Source organism: Marmota monax, unplaced genomic scaffold, assembly GCF_021218885.2.
Source record: "Marmota monax isolate L192 unplaced genomic scaffold, Marmota_monax_Labrador192_F-V1.1 WCK01_AAM20220418_F8-fsc00549, whole genome shotgun sequence".
Lineage (NCBI taxonomy): Eukaryota > Metazoa > Chordata > Mammalia > Rodentia > Sciuridae > Marmota > Marmota monax.
Window position 1 is genome coordinate 195041 of NW_026694657.1, and position 14470 is coordinate 209510.

General features: G+C 38.0%; 1 protein-coding gene across 1 annotated transcript in view; it reads right to left on the minus strand.

Moving 5' to 3' along the window:
* Positions 1 to 14470, minus strand: part of Myo1d (myosin ID) — a 239800-nt gene that overhangs the window by 136681 nt on the left and 88649 nt on the right. The window contains exons 5-10 of the mRNA XM_046423133.2: positions 13140 to 13193; positions 11487 to 11582; positions 8079 to 8195; positions 5635 to 5838; positions 2982 to 3127; positions 2618 to 2732 (exon numbers count right to left, since the gene is read on the minus strand). Coding sequence (XP_046279089.2) covers positions 2618 to 2732; positions 2982 to 3127; positions 5635 to 5838; positions 8079 to 8195; positions 11487 to 11582; positions 13140 to 13193 — 732 coding nt within the window. The remainder of the gene's footprint in view (positions 1 to 2617; positions 2733 to 2981; positions 3128 to 5634; positions 5839 to 8078; positions 8196 to 11486; positions 11583 to 13139; positions 13194 to 14470) is intronic.

Genomic DNA, 14470 nt, shown 5'->3' on the forward strand with positions numbered 1-14470 from the left:
GTATGGGCTCTGGTCTCCATTCCAAATACTACAGTGTTAACAAGTATGCCTGTGGGATTTGATACTCTGATTGTTAGGAAGGATAACTTTGATCAGTTACCTCTGAATCATATCTGAGTAGCAAATTTTGTTTAAATTTGCTATCAAATCCCTTAAGCTTCAGTTATATTGTGTATTATACAACAGATACATTCTTAGAAAACTCCATATAAACTTAATTGGATTGAATTACATTTTAAATGGGCTATGAGAGTTCACTTGAGTGTTAAGTTCTCAATATTTAAAATGACTTGTAAACTACATTGTCAAAAGATCTTAAAAGTGGATGAATCAGAAAGATAACCAGGCGTTTATGAACCTCCTGACAGAAGTTCACACACAGTCCACAAATCAGAATGTGGAAAAAACTGATCTTGAGTCCAGTCAAGGCTTAGATCTAACCACCACTATACAAGACACACAAAGAACAGAGACATATTAAATGGCACCTCAGGAATGGGATTAGCAAGATCCAGACTGTGGGAAACACCGCAGAACACAAGCTCTCTTCCACAAAGGACTGCAAAGGGGGAGGGCGGGGAGAGAAGGGGAGAGAGGGAGAGGCAGAGGGAGGGAGGAGAAATCTGTGTGTGTGAAAGAGCTATCATAATGCAAAACCCTCAGTGGATCCATATTCAAACAAACTGTAGAACAACAACTGAAAGGCCATTGAGCAAATGTGAAATGTGCACACTAATTATACATCTGATGATCATCAAGGAATTTTTGCTAATTTTTGGAATGTGATAATAATAGTACTATGGTTATGGTTTTTGAAGGTGTTTAAGATAAAAGCACTGAAATTTTCATAGATGAAATAACAGGGTACCTGGGATTTGCTTCAAAATAACCTGGGGGCAGATGGGTAGGCCCAGATGGTATGAGAGGCAATTGCTGACAACCAGGCTGGGTGGTGGAGATGCGGTGCTTATTACACCATGACGCTCTTTTTATTTTTAAATTTTTAGAGAAAGTGCTACTATGCCTAGAAGATTGAGGTTTTAAAGAAATACCTAGAATAGAGATTCTAATTTTCTGGGGAATGGACACTGCTCAGTAGCTGTCAACTTGGGGTTACAGCCTACTGCTCTCTCCTGAATATACATTTCTTTGGCTTATTTAGCTAAGATTTTTTTTCCCCCTTTTTAGGGCTATTGATCTTTTTCAGATGTTTGGAATAACTTACTGCATGTTACTTTGCCTTTATCAACTATGCCCTTGGAACTTGATACTCTGATTGTGAAAGGATATATTTGACCTGTACCTTGGAATCAAGTCTGAATGACAAGTTTTAGGATAAAAATTGCTTTAAAAATTTAAGCTTCAATTATACTTTGTACTATAATACATCCAATACATTCTTGGAAAGCTTCACTTAACTTAATTGAATTACATATTAAATATGTCACGAGTGTTCACTATTTAAATCAAACTATAGGTAGCTCTTTCATAAAGTAACTGATAACTCTGGTATATTTGTAAATAGATAAAATTTGTGCTAATGTCCTTCAATGAATTTTTTATGGTGTTCTAATATTTAACATATGATGGAAGACAAAAGATTTAATCTGAGGCAGGAAAGCTATTTATTATACCAATGTCTCTTTTTTCTCCTGAATGAGAAGATATGGAAAATAGGAATGTAGGAAGGAATATAAAAGTAATTTAAATATAGCATTTCAAATAGCTTTTTACTGCTATTATGTTGATATAAAAGTAAATATTGACTTTAGTATTATTTTTTTCTTTTCATTTCCAGGGCCAAGGATTGAACTCAGGACCTTGCATGTGCTGGGCAAGTGCTCTGCCACTGAGCTAAATCCCCAACCCTGACTTTATTTTTTATGGCATGGCAAATTTATCAACTCAGAAAGTTACAAAAACTCAGAATATTTCAAGTCTATTCCTAAAAGTGTTTTAAAATACAAATTTATAAGAAAAATTATGAATTTCATTTTTATCATGAGCAGAAGGTTTGACTGAAGGCAACCAGAAAGCCAAGCAAGACATGCTTTTATGGGCAGCCACCTCTGGGTTTGTATCCTGGACAGTCACACTCTCTGGCGTATCTTACCAGTTTAGTGTGCCTCTGACAATGATACTAGTTCACAGAGGACCGTGAGAAGAGAGGTGATAACAGGAAAAGTAAATGGAGATGAAAGTTAATACAGGTGTCCCCCTGGGCAGGTTTTGGAGCGTATGAACATCATCAACCGGAGACAGTAAAACGTCACACAGTTTACAAAGTAAAGCAGGAAAAGAAGGAAGGAGAAAAAATTAGATTTAGAAGCAAACTTCAGGCAACTTAAAGTAACATCTAAGGGACGATGAACTCTTAACAGACACAGAGTCAGGAAGTCTGTGTGGGATGGGCCACGTGGTGATTCACCGATTGTCAGTCAGTGTGTTCTTGGCACTGTTGACAACCCTAAAAATGAACTGGATTTACATATTCCAAAGGGGAAGCTAAGTTTGGCCGTTTCAAGTACCCAAGAGGATCAGGAAATACCTAAAATGATAAGATTGAATGTCACTGATAACAGGCGAGACACACGAAGGCATTTCCCGTGTCACTCACATGCTTCCACGGGATGCCCTCCCGCTGATACTCCTCTTGTTCCTGCTTCAGAACCAGCTGGATAAATAGCTGCTGCAGTTTCTCATTGCAGTAATTGATGCAGAACTGTTCAAAGCTACATGCAAAAGAGTAAATTAAGTTTACATAAATAAAAAATAAGCAATAGGGTTGGGGTTCCCACTGCCCTTTTTGTGCTTAGGAATTGAACCCAGGGACACTTAACCACTGAGCCACATCCCCAGCCCTTTATATATTATCATTTACAGACAGGGTCTCATTTAGTTGCTGAGGCTGGCTTTGAATTCATGATCCTCCCAAGCCACTGGGATTAGCAATAGGGTTTTAAGCACCTCCTGCAGCTCACCTGTTGTTGTCAAAGATTTCAAAGCCATAGATATCCAACACACCAATAACAGTGTTTTTCCCATGAATTGTGGTGTCATAGTTCTTGACCTCAATGATATCATTAATGCGAGTAACGATCCAACAAAAAAGGCGCTCATATATTGCCTGGGAAGAAGATAACATTGTAAATTTTTTTGCCCATTTGGGGGTGAGTCTTCTGGATTTGTGATTTCCTATCCACCTTCTCCTTACTGTTTAACATAGCTGTTATTAGACTAAGCAGAACAATAAAACATGTAGATCATATGTTACCAAATAAACTACATGATGTTTGCCAAAATAAAGTGAGTGATCTGGATTTTCAAAAGGTGATCGATTAGCCATTGGATGTTTTCCAGCGATGTTCCCCAGGCATGTTCCTGCGTCCCACTGTGCCAGTGATGGGCCTGCCCCCTTGTGTAAGTCACTCTTTATCAATTAACATCATAGTTGGTGTCAATTTCATCAATTATGAGAAGCTGGGAACAAACGAGTTAATATCTATACTTCAATATCTATTCTCCGCTAAAGTTCTGTGAATTCTAAAAACTATATAAATACTGATTTATAAGGCTCAATAAGGATCTGAGACAAAAGGCCAATGTTTGAAATTCCTTGAGAATCAAGTCCATGCTGAGGGTGTGGCTCAGTGGTGGAGGCTTGCCCAGCATGCATGAAGCCCTGATTCACCCCCAGCATGACACACACACACACAGGTCAAATACACATCTATTGTACAAGGATATACATACTCCAAAGACACACCTGGAGAAAGGTGTCACATGCAGCACACATCCTCAGTCTGACATGCTGGACATGTTTCTGATGTACCCCCAGTCAGCCACTCTTCCCCCGACTTCACTTCTCCTGTTCTTTCCAATACACTGGGGTCTTCACTGATGTCCTGCTCCTCCACTAACATAGCTCATCAAGGACCCAGAGCACCTCTGTGCAGACTTCTGTGTGGACATCTGAGATTCTCTATGTCACTCAACCTAGGTGCCCACTCCATTTTTTAAAATATTCTCCTGTCTGGGATTTGTGATAACACCCTTCCTTGATTTTCTTCCTGTTTCATTGGCTGACCTTCTAGGTGACCTCTGAGAGGGTTTGCTCCTCATCTAACCTCTAAAAGCTGGAGTTTTTCTTGGCCCTCTTCTCCCTCTAGTGCCCTCTGAGTTATCTCACCCAGTACTAAATACCACTGATATGATCTGACTCCCAAATGGTTACCTCCACCCAGACCCTGGAGAGTCTCTGAGCTCTGGACTCATGTGCTTGACTCTGCCTGACAATGACCCTGAGATATCTCACAGACACCTCAAACTCAGATCCTGTGGGGACTCTTGATGTTTTCACCTCCCCAAACTGTTCCTATCCTACTTGGAGCCATAAATAAGTGGCACCAGGCACTTAGAAATTAATCATTGATTCAATAAATGATTAATTTGCTGACTACTCATGATGTAGTTTTTTGAAGCCATAGGACTAAGCAAACAGAAATGGTCTCAGTCTCCTTGGAGCTTAGGGAGTAGGGTGAAGGGCAATTACTCTCTCTGTCTCTCTGTCTCACACACACACACACACACACACACACACACACACACACACGCGCGCTCACTCTCTCTCCCATCATACCATACTTAGGAGCAGTACTTGGCATTGGAAGGGAATTTGATCTATCTGGTATTCAGGAAGGCCAGGGAAGGCGTCTCTGAGAAAGTGATGTGTGAGCAGAGGTCAGAAGGATAAGGAGAGAGAAAAGCAAGGCATGCTGGGGAAATAGCGTGTTCAGAGGCCCTGAGGCTGGAAGCAGAAGGGGATAAAGATCACCTGGGAGGCCCAGGAGAAGGCTGTGGTGCTGGAATGAGGAAAGGTGGCTGCAAGACAGTAATCGATGAGGTGGGAGGGGCTGGCTGGAGCAGACCTTGCCAAGGCATAGCCTTTCTTTCTTTTTTAAAATTTATTTTTATTGTTTTAATCAGAACTTTATAGTTATACATAGTAGTTGGGTTCATCTCAACAAACTCATACACACATGGAATTCAATTTTGGTTCATGATCCCCCATTTCCCTCCTGCCCTTCCTCCCCTTTCTTATTCTCCTTTCTCTACTAGACTTCCTTTGGCTTATCTATTTATTTATATTATATTCCATTGGTTCTTTCTATCTATGCATAAAGGTAAAGTCCCCTGTGGTGTATTTATATGTACACATTTTTTTTTTTTTTGTTCTGGGGATTGAACTCAGGACCTTGTATATGTGAGGCAAGCACTCTACCAACTGAGCTGTATCCCCAGCCCTCACATAACATGATTTTTAAATAATTCATTCTGCACTGCCTCCCCTTACCCATCCCTCCACTCTGCCTTTTGATCTCCTTTTGAATTATTGGTCTCCCATAAGGCTCTATTCTTGGTTCCCTCATTCCCATGGTTGGTATGATTTTGCTTTTCTGGTGTGATGCTCACAGACACAGGGGTTCATTGAGACTACGATGGTCAGAAAGTCTTATCATGGTTTCTAAAAGCCTTTGCCTGCTGTCAAGAGGTGTCTGAATACATCCTTGCTGGATTTCACTCATGCTGCAGCTGCGATCCCCCCGGGTCTACAGCGTCTTGGTGAAACCTCACCTTGGCAAAAGCATCTCGGCCGTAGCAAGCTTCTTGTTCTGTGTGCTGCTTGTCGATGATGTCACGGCCTGTGGCCACTGTCCTGTAGAGAAGGGCTTTCTCAACCATGTCTGTCTTAGTAGAGAGCAATTCTGCTATGATAGACACAACCTTGGTGTTCTCGATGAGAGGTGTGTCACCGTCCACTACAAATTTTAAATTTCCCTATATCGGAAATGAAAAGAAGAATAATAATATTTTAGAACCTCATTTCCAGTGAGGTTCTAAAATATTATGTCAGGGATATATTTGCCAATTTAAAATACAATTCAAGTGTCCTTGTTTGCACCCATCTTCCCAAGATGGGTGTGATTCTGTTTGAATCTTCTGGGTTTTGAACCCGTTACATCCATGATATTGGCTGCTACTCTGAATTCTGCAACATCAAGGATAGAGGACTAGAAATGAAAATGAAAAGCCCAGCACTTTGTCTGTTTTCTCCCTCTTCTCCAGAAACTTGTACAACTTTTTGTTTTCAGCTTATTTTTTTATAGCAGTCCTATATTTTTATGCAGTCAAATTTATGAGTCTTTTGCCAAGAGTTTTTCTTTCTTTGGTGTCCATACTTAGACCATTCCTTTCCAAAGAGTTTATGAATACTTAATATTTTCTTCTAATACTCTATTTTCTTTCATTTAAACTTTCAATCTACTGGGAATTTATTTTGGCATGTATTGTAAGGTAAGACTCTAACTTTACTTTTTCAGATGGTTAGTGCCCCAACACCATTTCTTGGGTTGTCTAGTTTTTCTCTCCTGACTTGAAATGTGTGTGAGTGTGTGTGTGTGTGTGTGTGTGTGTATAAAGTTTGCTCAAGTGTTTGAATATATTTATGTTCCACTCATTAAATAAACAATAAATATAACCAACAACCAAGTGTCTAGCATATCAACTGATCTGTTGATTAACTTGTTGATCTGGTGTTAAATTTTTATAACAAGTTTTAACACATTATAGCATTTACTATCACTTTAACTTTGACAGAATTCATTTTGTCTTCTTTCCTTCCTTCTCCTACTCTCTATTCTTCTTTAATACATTTTATTTGGTCTTCTTACAGGTTTATTGGTCCAGGTAAACTCTACGATCATGAAATCAAGTTAAGAACAAAATAAGGTTCCTGTCTGGATTCTGAGAAGGGCCATTGGATTCTATTCAGAAACTAACTCGTAAGATACTGCAGTCTTCCTAGACAGGAATATTTATTTATTGCTTATAATGCCTTGTAACATTTTTCATATGGATTCTTCCTCCTCCTTCTCCTCGTTCTGTTTCTTTAGGTTTTAAGCTTTAATACTATCAATTATAATTGTAAAAGTATATTAGGAGCTAGGGACCTCATAGTCACCAAATGGCAAGGCCTTTCTTTCTTTCTTTTTTTTTAATTCCATGTACTTCTGACTCAGAGTTAAGTCTTGCTATACTGAAGAGAAAGGTGATATGTCAAGAGCTTTGTAATGTTTTGAACAACTAATTAAAAAAAAGAGAGAGAAAAAAAACAAAGTTTGATCAAGCAAGCATATGTGACTTAGATATGCATGCAAAAAACATATATTGGATCTGTTTGTTAAATGACATTTTCTTATTGGTTTGCATTAAGAAATATGAGATGAAGTTTCTTAGAAAAATAATGTTAAAAATGAAAATAAAAATAATTTTAAAATAATATTAAAAATAACAAAATATTATTAAAATAATATTTAAAATAATATTTAAAATAATATTAAAAAACAATAAAATCACATGGCACAAAAAAAAGAAGAGAAAGGTAATTTTTGTTCCAGATTTGTATCTGTGTCATCCTTCATGTAGTGTAAGGTTGCATGTTCATAAAGTTTCCAACACTTCCAATCATATTAGGGATAGTGAAAGAAACCCAGCACGTGGTTCTTCACTTCTCCTGGGTTTGGGGAGCTATAGTGGAAAACCCCTGGACCACAGGTGTGTGGCAGTGGCTTGTGCTTTTGACCCTGTGAGGAGCTGGCTGCCCCTTTGAGGCCGTACCACCCCTATAAAATGAGATGACTGAAATCCAGTACTGATCATCCACGATCTTATGTTTCAAACGCTATTAGAAATTTACACTATTAGTAGTCACATTATTGTTGGAGTTTTTTCTCCTCAAAATTAACTAGTTCAAGGCTTGACAATACCAATGAGACAATGAACTGAAGTCATAGTTTCAAAACCCACAGTGGTTTGGAAAATCCCTCATAATATTATAAAACAATAGTGAGAACCACCGATTAATTTCTTCAAAATGTGAGCCAAGTTTTCTTTAAATAAATTGTTTTTGAAATCCACAGAGAAAAAAAACAAAATTTTCTTAAAGAGTATCCTGTCTCCACAGGGAGCCAAAACATTCTGAGAGGTGAACCCCACTCCAAGTACACACTCCCACTCACCAAGTGAAGAATAGTAGCCAGAATTTTATATACTGTTTGAATCTCCTCGGGTTTGAAGCCAATTACTTTCATGGCATCAGCTACAACTTTGAATTCTGCAGCATCATTGATAGAGGACTAGAAATGAAAATGGAAAGCTTAAGTCAAGACATTTCACATTAGCATTAAAATCTAACAATTTTGAAACTAAGTTCAAGTTTAGCCATGGTCTTGATGTCTTTGTAGTAAATCACTCGAGATGATGAGTATCCAGATAATAAAAGTATTTCAGGGATGGGAACATCATTCAGCACATTTACAAGCCCACTTGGGTGTGATAGCCATCTACCTAATAAAAGCACTGTGCACTTTTCTGGAAGCTTCAGTCCTGAGTTGGGATCAGACGTACTGATTAGCACTCCTGATCTGTGAGGGCCAAGGCATGGAATGCAAGATCACAAATGGAAATGCTGAATGTGGGAACTTTCAAAATATATGATTGGCTATTATCATCTGTGGCTCTTTGCTGCATAGTTTATCTCCCTCTCTTGCATAATCAGTCTTTTTATTTCCCAGATGAGGAAAGCAGGCCCCCAAGAGCAAAGCAGCCTGTCTCACTCGGCAAGCTGTGAAATAGACTGGGACTGCTTCACTTTTTCGCTCACTTGGAAATAAGTCAGATCTTCTAAATGCTCAGGGGAGTTCGAGGATGAATCACCTGCCCTTAAGGAGCCATGGCTATGAATTCAGGTTGTGAATTCAACAGAACTTCATAATAAAGCAATGGTTAACTGCCTATGTTACAACTTTTCCCAAAGCAGCCATTATAGACTTATCCTTTTCTTGTGAGTTGCTGCTCTTGCCTGGACACAGAGACCCAGCATGATGCTCACCTGATGAGGGGACCTCTCTGCTGAGGAACACATGCTCCTCTGGTATCCAGGAGATAATCAAGCAAGAGGTTGCACCTACTAATTTTTTTTTATAACCTTAGGAAAGATAATTAACCTCACTGAGTCTCAATTTTTGTCATGGTTAAAATGGACATAGTATATTTATTTTAGTATTAATGTGAAAATGAAATGAGAATTTGTATAAGGTACCTCCCTAGTTAATAGCACATAAAGACACACAAATATCAGATAATACTATTATTGTAAACCACAACAATGTTGAAATTGCAAAGCAACTGGAGAAAAGTTCTAAAAGTGTGGGGAACTGCTTACTGTTTCCCCAACACCCCTTCCACCCGACTTGTTTCTTACTAACAGAACATTTGTTTACTCCTCTCCAAGCACACAACTGGCCTGCACCTCACCTCATGGGTACATCTCCACTGGTCTAAACTAATTATGGGGCTCTTGCTTCCCCTGCCAATCACCTGGTTAGCCACAGGCATGTGATGCTATTTTTGATCAATAAGAAGCGAGGGAGGGAGAGAGGGAGAGAGGAAAAAAGAGAATGAATAGAGACAGATAGATATGTGCGTGAAGTGAGTGTTCCAGGGAGAATTATCCCAGTTTATAAAGGGATATAATGCCAGGAATATTTCTTTTGCCTCTGACTCCTAGAATTTTGAGACTATGAGGAAAACCAGACTAAGAGGACAAGATAGTCCCCTGAGTAGAGCAAAGCTGTAAGTTAGTAAGACAAACAAATAAACAAACAAACAAACAAACAAAACCACCTGGGTTCCTAACAATATGTGGAGGCAACAACCATTTCTGGAAGTGCCCTGTCTGGAGGCTTCTTGTCTTGTAAGATAAGTAAGCAACCCATGGTATCTTAATTGTGTAATGAGTTCTACATCTTAAGACTAGTTAAAAATATGTAAAGCAATATTTCTAGTTTAAATTAACATTAATTTATATTTGTCTACATAGGAAAACAATAAGGATTACACTGTAATATAATAAAAACAAGTTTACTTAATCAGGACTTCTTGTGTGATTTCATTTCTAAGCATGCACACAAACCCTGATCAATTATTATTATGTCTGGATGGTAAGATTTAAGCATATTTTTGCTTCCTTTTGGTCCAACTTTATTTTAGGTTTTGACTCAGTTGTTTTTTTTTTTTTTTAATTTTTTATTGTTGGTGACTCAGTTGTTTTTGTTAGAGGGGAATCGGGGGTGGGGGAGGGAAAGTAGATACAGAACACTTATCAATAAAAGGGAATGTAAGCTGAATTTAACTTAGAAAAAGGTCTAAATATTAACTTAATACTTTCTTTCTTGTGGGGGCTCTACTTGGGCCAAAAGTAATTTGGTTAATAAGACAATCTTACTGAAAAAGAATGTTTCCGCCACTGGCTTTCTAAGTGTTGATTTTATAATCCTCTCTACATATTCAAGTACCTCTGATGATTCTCAGAAAGGTGGAGTGTTGCCCTCTATTGTTCTATTTTCAATTAAATTTCAGCCAAATATTTCTGCTCTGTGAAAAGTTGGTGTTATCTAAATGTCCAATAATGGAAAATTAATTGCAAAAACGTATTATTTATTTTTATGCCTAGTGATAAAAATGGAGCTAAACCAGTAGTGAAAGTATAATTAGCTGAAGGTAAATAATAAAAAAAAATTAAAGACATATATTCTACAGCTTAGATCCTTTTTTAAGTTTATTTTTCATCCAATGAGAAAAGCAATGCATCTTTCATTAAAGTTTAAAATGTTGAAGAGTAGAACACAAATATCCATAATATCACCCTTCCTGAATAAACAGTTAAAAAATGATCTATGTCCTCCAGATCTTTATTTAATGCATTTATTTACTTTTCCTCCTGCAAAACAGAATAATGTAATTATTGCTTATAACCTACCACCAACAAACTGCTGTATTATCACCAATAGTTGTAAAACGACTAGCACAAAGTTAATTAGAAATAAAAGAGCAAAAATGTACGTGCACATGTGTATGTGAGTGTTTGCACGCAAAGGGAGGGGAAAATGGATTAATTTTGAAAGCTGAATACACAGAAATGCCCCATGGGCCAAAAAACTATTTCTAGGATACATGGAAATCAGTATCTGGGGGAAAAAACAGTGATTGGAGAATCAGAGTTCTTTTTAATTTTGTTTTGTTTTACTAACTTGCCTTTGGCCAAATCATATGAAATCTTAGAAGGCAGACTTCCTTGTTCTACTAATATCTTTATAGTAGCAAAATATTGGAATAGGATTAAAAACATTGAACACAGAAAGAACCTTCTTTTCTGCTAGATGGTGACAAAATATAGGGATGGATTATTTAACAGAGTTGTTGACTATAATGTAGTGTGTCTCTGTGTCTGAGAGTTTAAAAAATAGAAGAGAATTAGAAGAAATGTGCATTTGCCTAGAGGCAGCAGCCTCAGTCAGATGAATAGCTAATGTTCCTTCGGATTGTCTGATTCTGTATGTGAACAACCTTGAAGAAGAAATTCCCACCTTTAACTGAGCTCCAACATGGATATAGTTGTAGGATGAAAGGGATTTCTGCAGGTGTAGAGAGCGCAGTATCTGCTCTGACCCTCCTTGGAGTAGCTGAAAAACATTTCATTAGAAATAAATTGGTAAGATATATATGGAGGCAAATATATCAAATACCCTACATTTATGTCAATCTGGGGGATTTTGGCTTTGAAGAGTTTTTAAAAGTTGTTTGGGCTTTTTGCTTCTTTTTACTTGAGGGTAAATAGCTTCAGTGTCATAAGTTAAGCAGAATGTCATATGATACAGGACAAAAGGTTTGAGTAGGATTATCTGGAAAACATCACCCTGGCCCTGAGGGGGTCACTTGTTTAGCATCCTCATTACAGAGGGATAGAGCTGTGCCTCTGAATCTGGAGAAAGTCAACACTGCCGCAGAGCGAAGAGGCATCGCAGGTGCTCAGTGTGGAGGCACACCCGCGAGCAGACTGCTTTTCTTCACCTGTTACCTTCTGCAGGGAAGGGGTAACGACTCAGTGTTGGATGAAGACACATTTTAGCACCTTCATTCAAGGGGGAAAACACTGGGAAAAAGTTTTGAGTGCTTGAAATTAACAACTTTTCTGCATGTGGTAGAAAAACAGTTCACTCAAGACACAGCCAATTGTCAACAAGAACTGATACAAAATCAACAGCCCTTTTATAGAGAACATGCCTTTGGTGAGGCATTGTGTTTAAATTCTCTGTTGAACTGTATGCTTTGGTTTACTTAAAAGGGATAACTATCAGACTTTGAAAACTGAGTTTTTATGCAAACACCCCAGAACTTGCATGAGTGAGTGAGGGTTGTCTACCACAGCAGTTACCAGACCCTATGGGACACTGTGCTTGACTGCACAGTGGTCCTTCAATCACCTGCACAGACAGCTTATGCATGGAAAGCAATCTCAATTGATTCAGAGCTTTACTTCTTAAAAATCTAAATTAATATTGCTTAATTTGATCACTATTTATTAGCCTTGGTTTAGATCACTTTGGGCTTTAAAAAATTATAATGATGCATCAAACTTGGTTTCTTAATGCAGATTCCATAGCACAAGGGACAGTTAAAAGATTCTGGTCTAGACTCTAACAGTATTCCCAAAAGAATTGTTCAGTTTTGTTTCCCCTAAGCTTTGATGGGATAAAGACAATTCTCCCTTGAATTTATAAAGCCTGGTTATTTTTTTTAAAATAAATCATATTGCTTTAGACTCTCTTTATAAAAGCAAAATAAACTGAATTTGCATTTCCATCTCTGGAACTCGAAAATATAGAAACAAGAGCTTCAAATAAAAATAAAGCCAAATTAATTTAGCATATTGAGAATTGACCATACCAAAAACTTTCATGGTCATTACACCACTCTCTGCACTGCAAAGAGATGCAGGTGATGCTCAATCTAGTTCATCTGATTGGTAACCACCTTCCAGCCCTCACAAATGGTCATGCTAATTAAATCTCTTATGAAGCATGTGGAGTAAGGTGTGTGCACATGTGTACACATCTGTAATGTGTGTGGGCCAATGGGCACAAGAGAGGGATGGGACAGTGGAGAGTCCAATACAAAAAAACAATTTCTGGAGCAGCTGGGTAAATGATCAATTCTCTGCCCAACAGGAGATCACTAACCTGATAGAAAGAGTGAAAGCTTCTTTCTCCTGGCTGCTGCACAATCACTCGAGACTAAGGAAAAACACATTCAAATGGTTAAACTCAAAATGTGCCCATAAAATAAAATGGAAGCCACTTTCTTAAGGAATCTTGTGTCTCCAGTGCATTTCAATGTCCTAGGACAAGGAATAGTTCTCACCTAAGACTAGATCTTCCCTGTTTCTCAGGCATTTTTTTTTAAATAATTCTTAAAACAGAGGTTCCTAAAACTTTCTGAGCAATGAAGCTATTTTGCTTTTTCTTTTAAACCCGGAGCCTAAAGATAGTATTTTGTGAGGGTTGGAGATTGGAAGTGGGGAGAATAGAAAGGAATGCTTAGGGAGGACTATTCTCAACATTCCCTTCCCCAGGGTCTGCTGGCATTTTAAAGAGCAAGGCTGTATATCCTGTAATAAAACCAGTTGCGCAAGATCAGTCCCTAGGGACTCCTGCCTTAGATGGTTCCAGAAAGACTGCTGTTAGGATAGGGCTCAAAATGTGTGTTCGTCCAGTCTGAAGGGATTCTTTTGATTAAACATGTGCGTAAAGCCATGAAATATTTTGTAAAAAGAAGACTGATAACACTTGGCATTTCCCGTCCTTTTTTAACAGGCTCTGATAAAACACTCATTTCCTTAACACTCTGACCTCAATATAACAAAAATAAAGATTATGCTGCATTATACTGCCCTAAAAGAAGCTACAGAGTAAATGGGACGGGAAATCCTTAACTGAGAAGGCATGTCCTCTTAGGTCAGAGCACAACTTAAGGTGGAGACTCAGCTCTATTAAGTACAAGCTTAACAGTGAATCTTGGGGATGCATGTGCTCCTGCAGTCAGACCCAGAGATGATCAAGATTAGTTAGGACATGACTGTTCTGCCAGTCCCAAGAGGAAAGTTTTAATTGGAATCTCCTAAAAATTGGGCCTAACATTTGCTTAGGCAGATAAAACATATTCTAAGTTTTCACTGACCAAATACAGTATGCTTTATAATTATGATGTAAGATAGCAGAGTACATATATGATACTACAAAGCAGTGAACAAACAGAAACTAAGAAGAAAAGGAAATTTCAAATTAATTAAAAAGAACATGGATGGAAGAGGGTGATGGATAAAGACTAGAACTGACGAGTCCTAGTTGGTTTTTGGTTAAATCTGACCCAGAAGTTTGTGTTCACTCTCTTTCAATCCCCTCACATATGGCCCTTCTCCCAAAATCTGTATCTACCAAATCCATAAATTTTTCCAACTTGGTATTACAAGTGCTAATAAGAAAACACAAAAGGAGAATCTTATCACACAAAG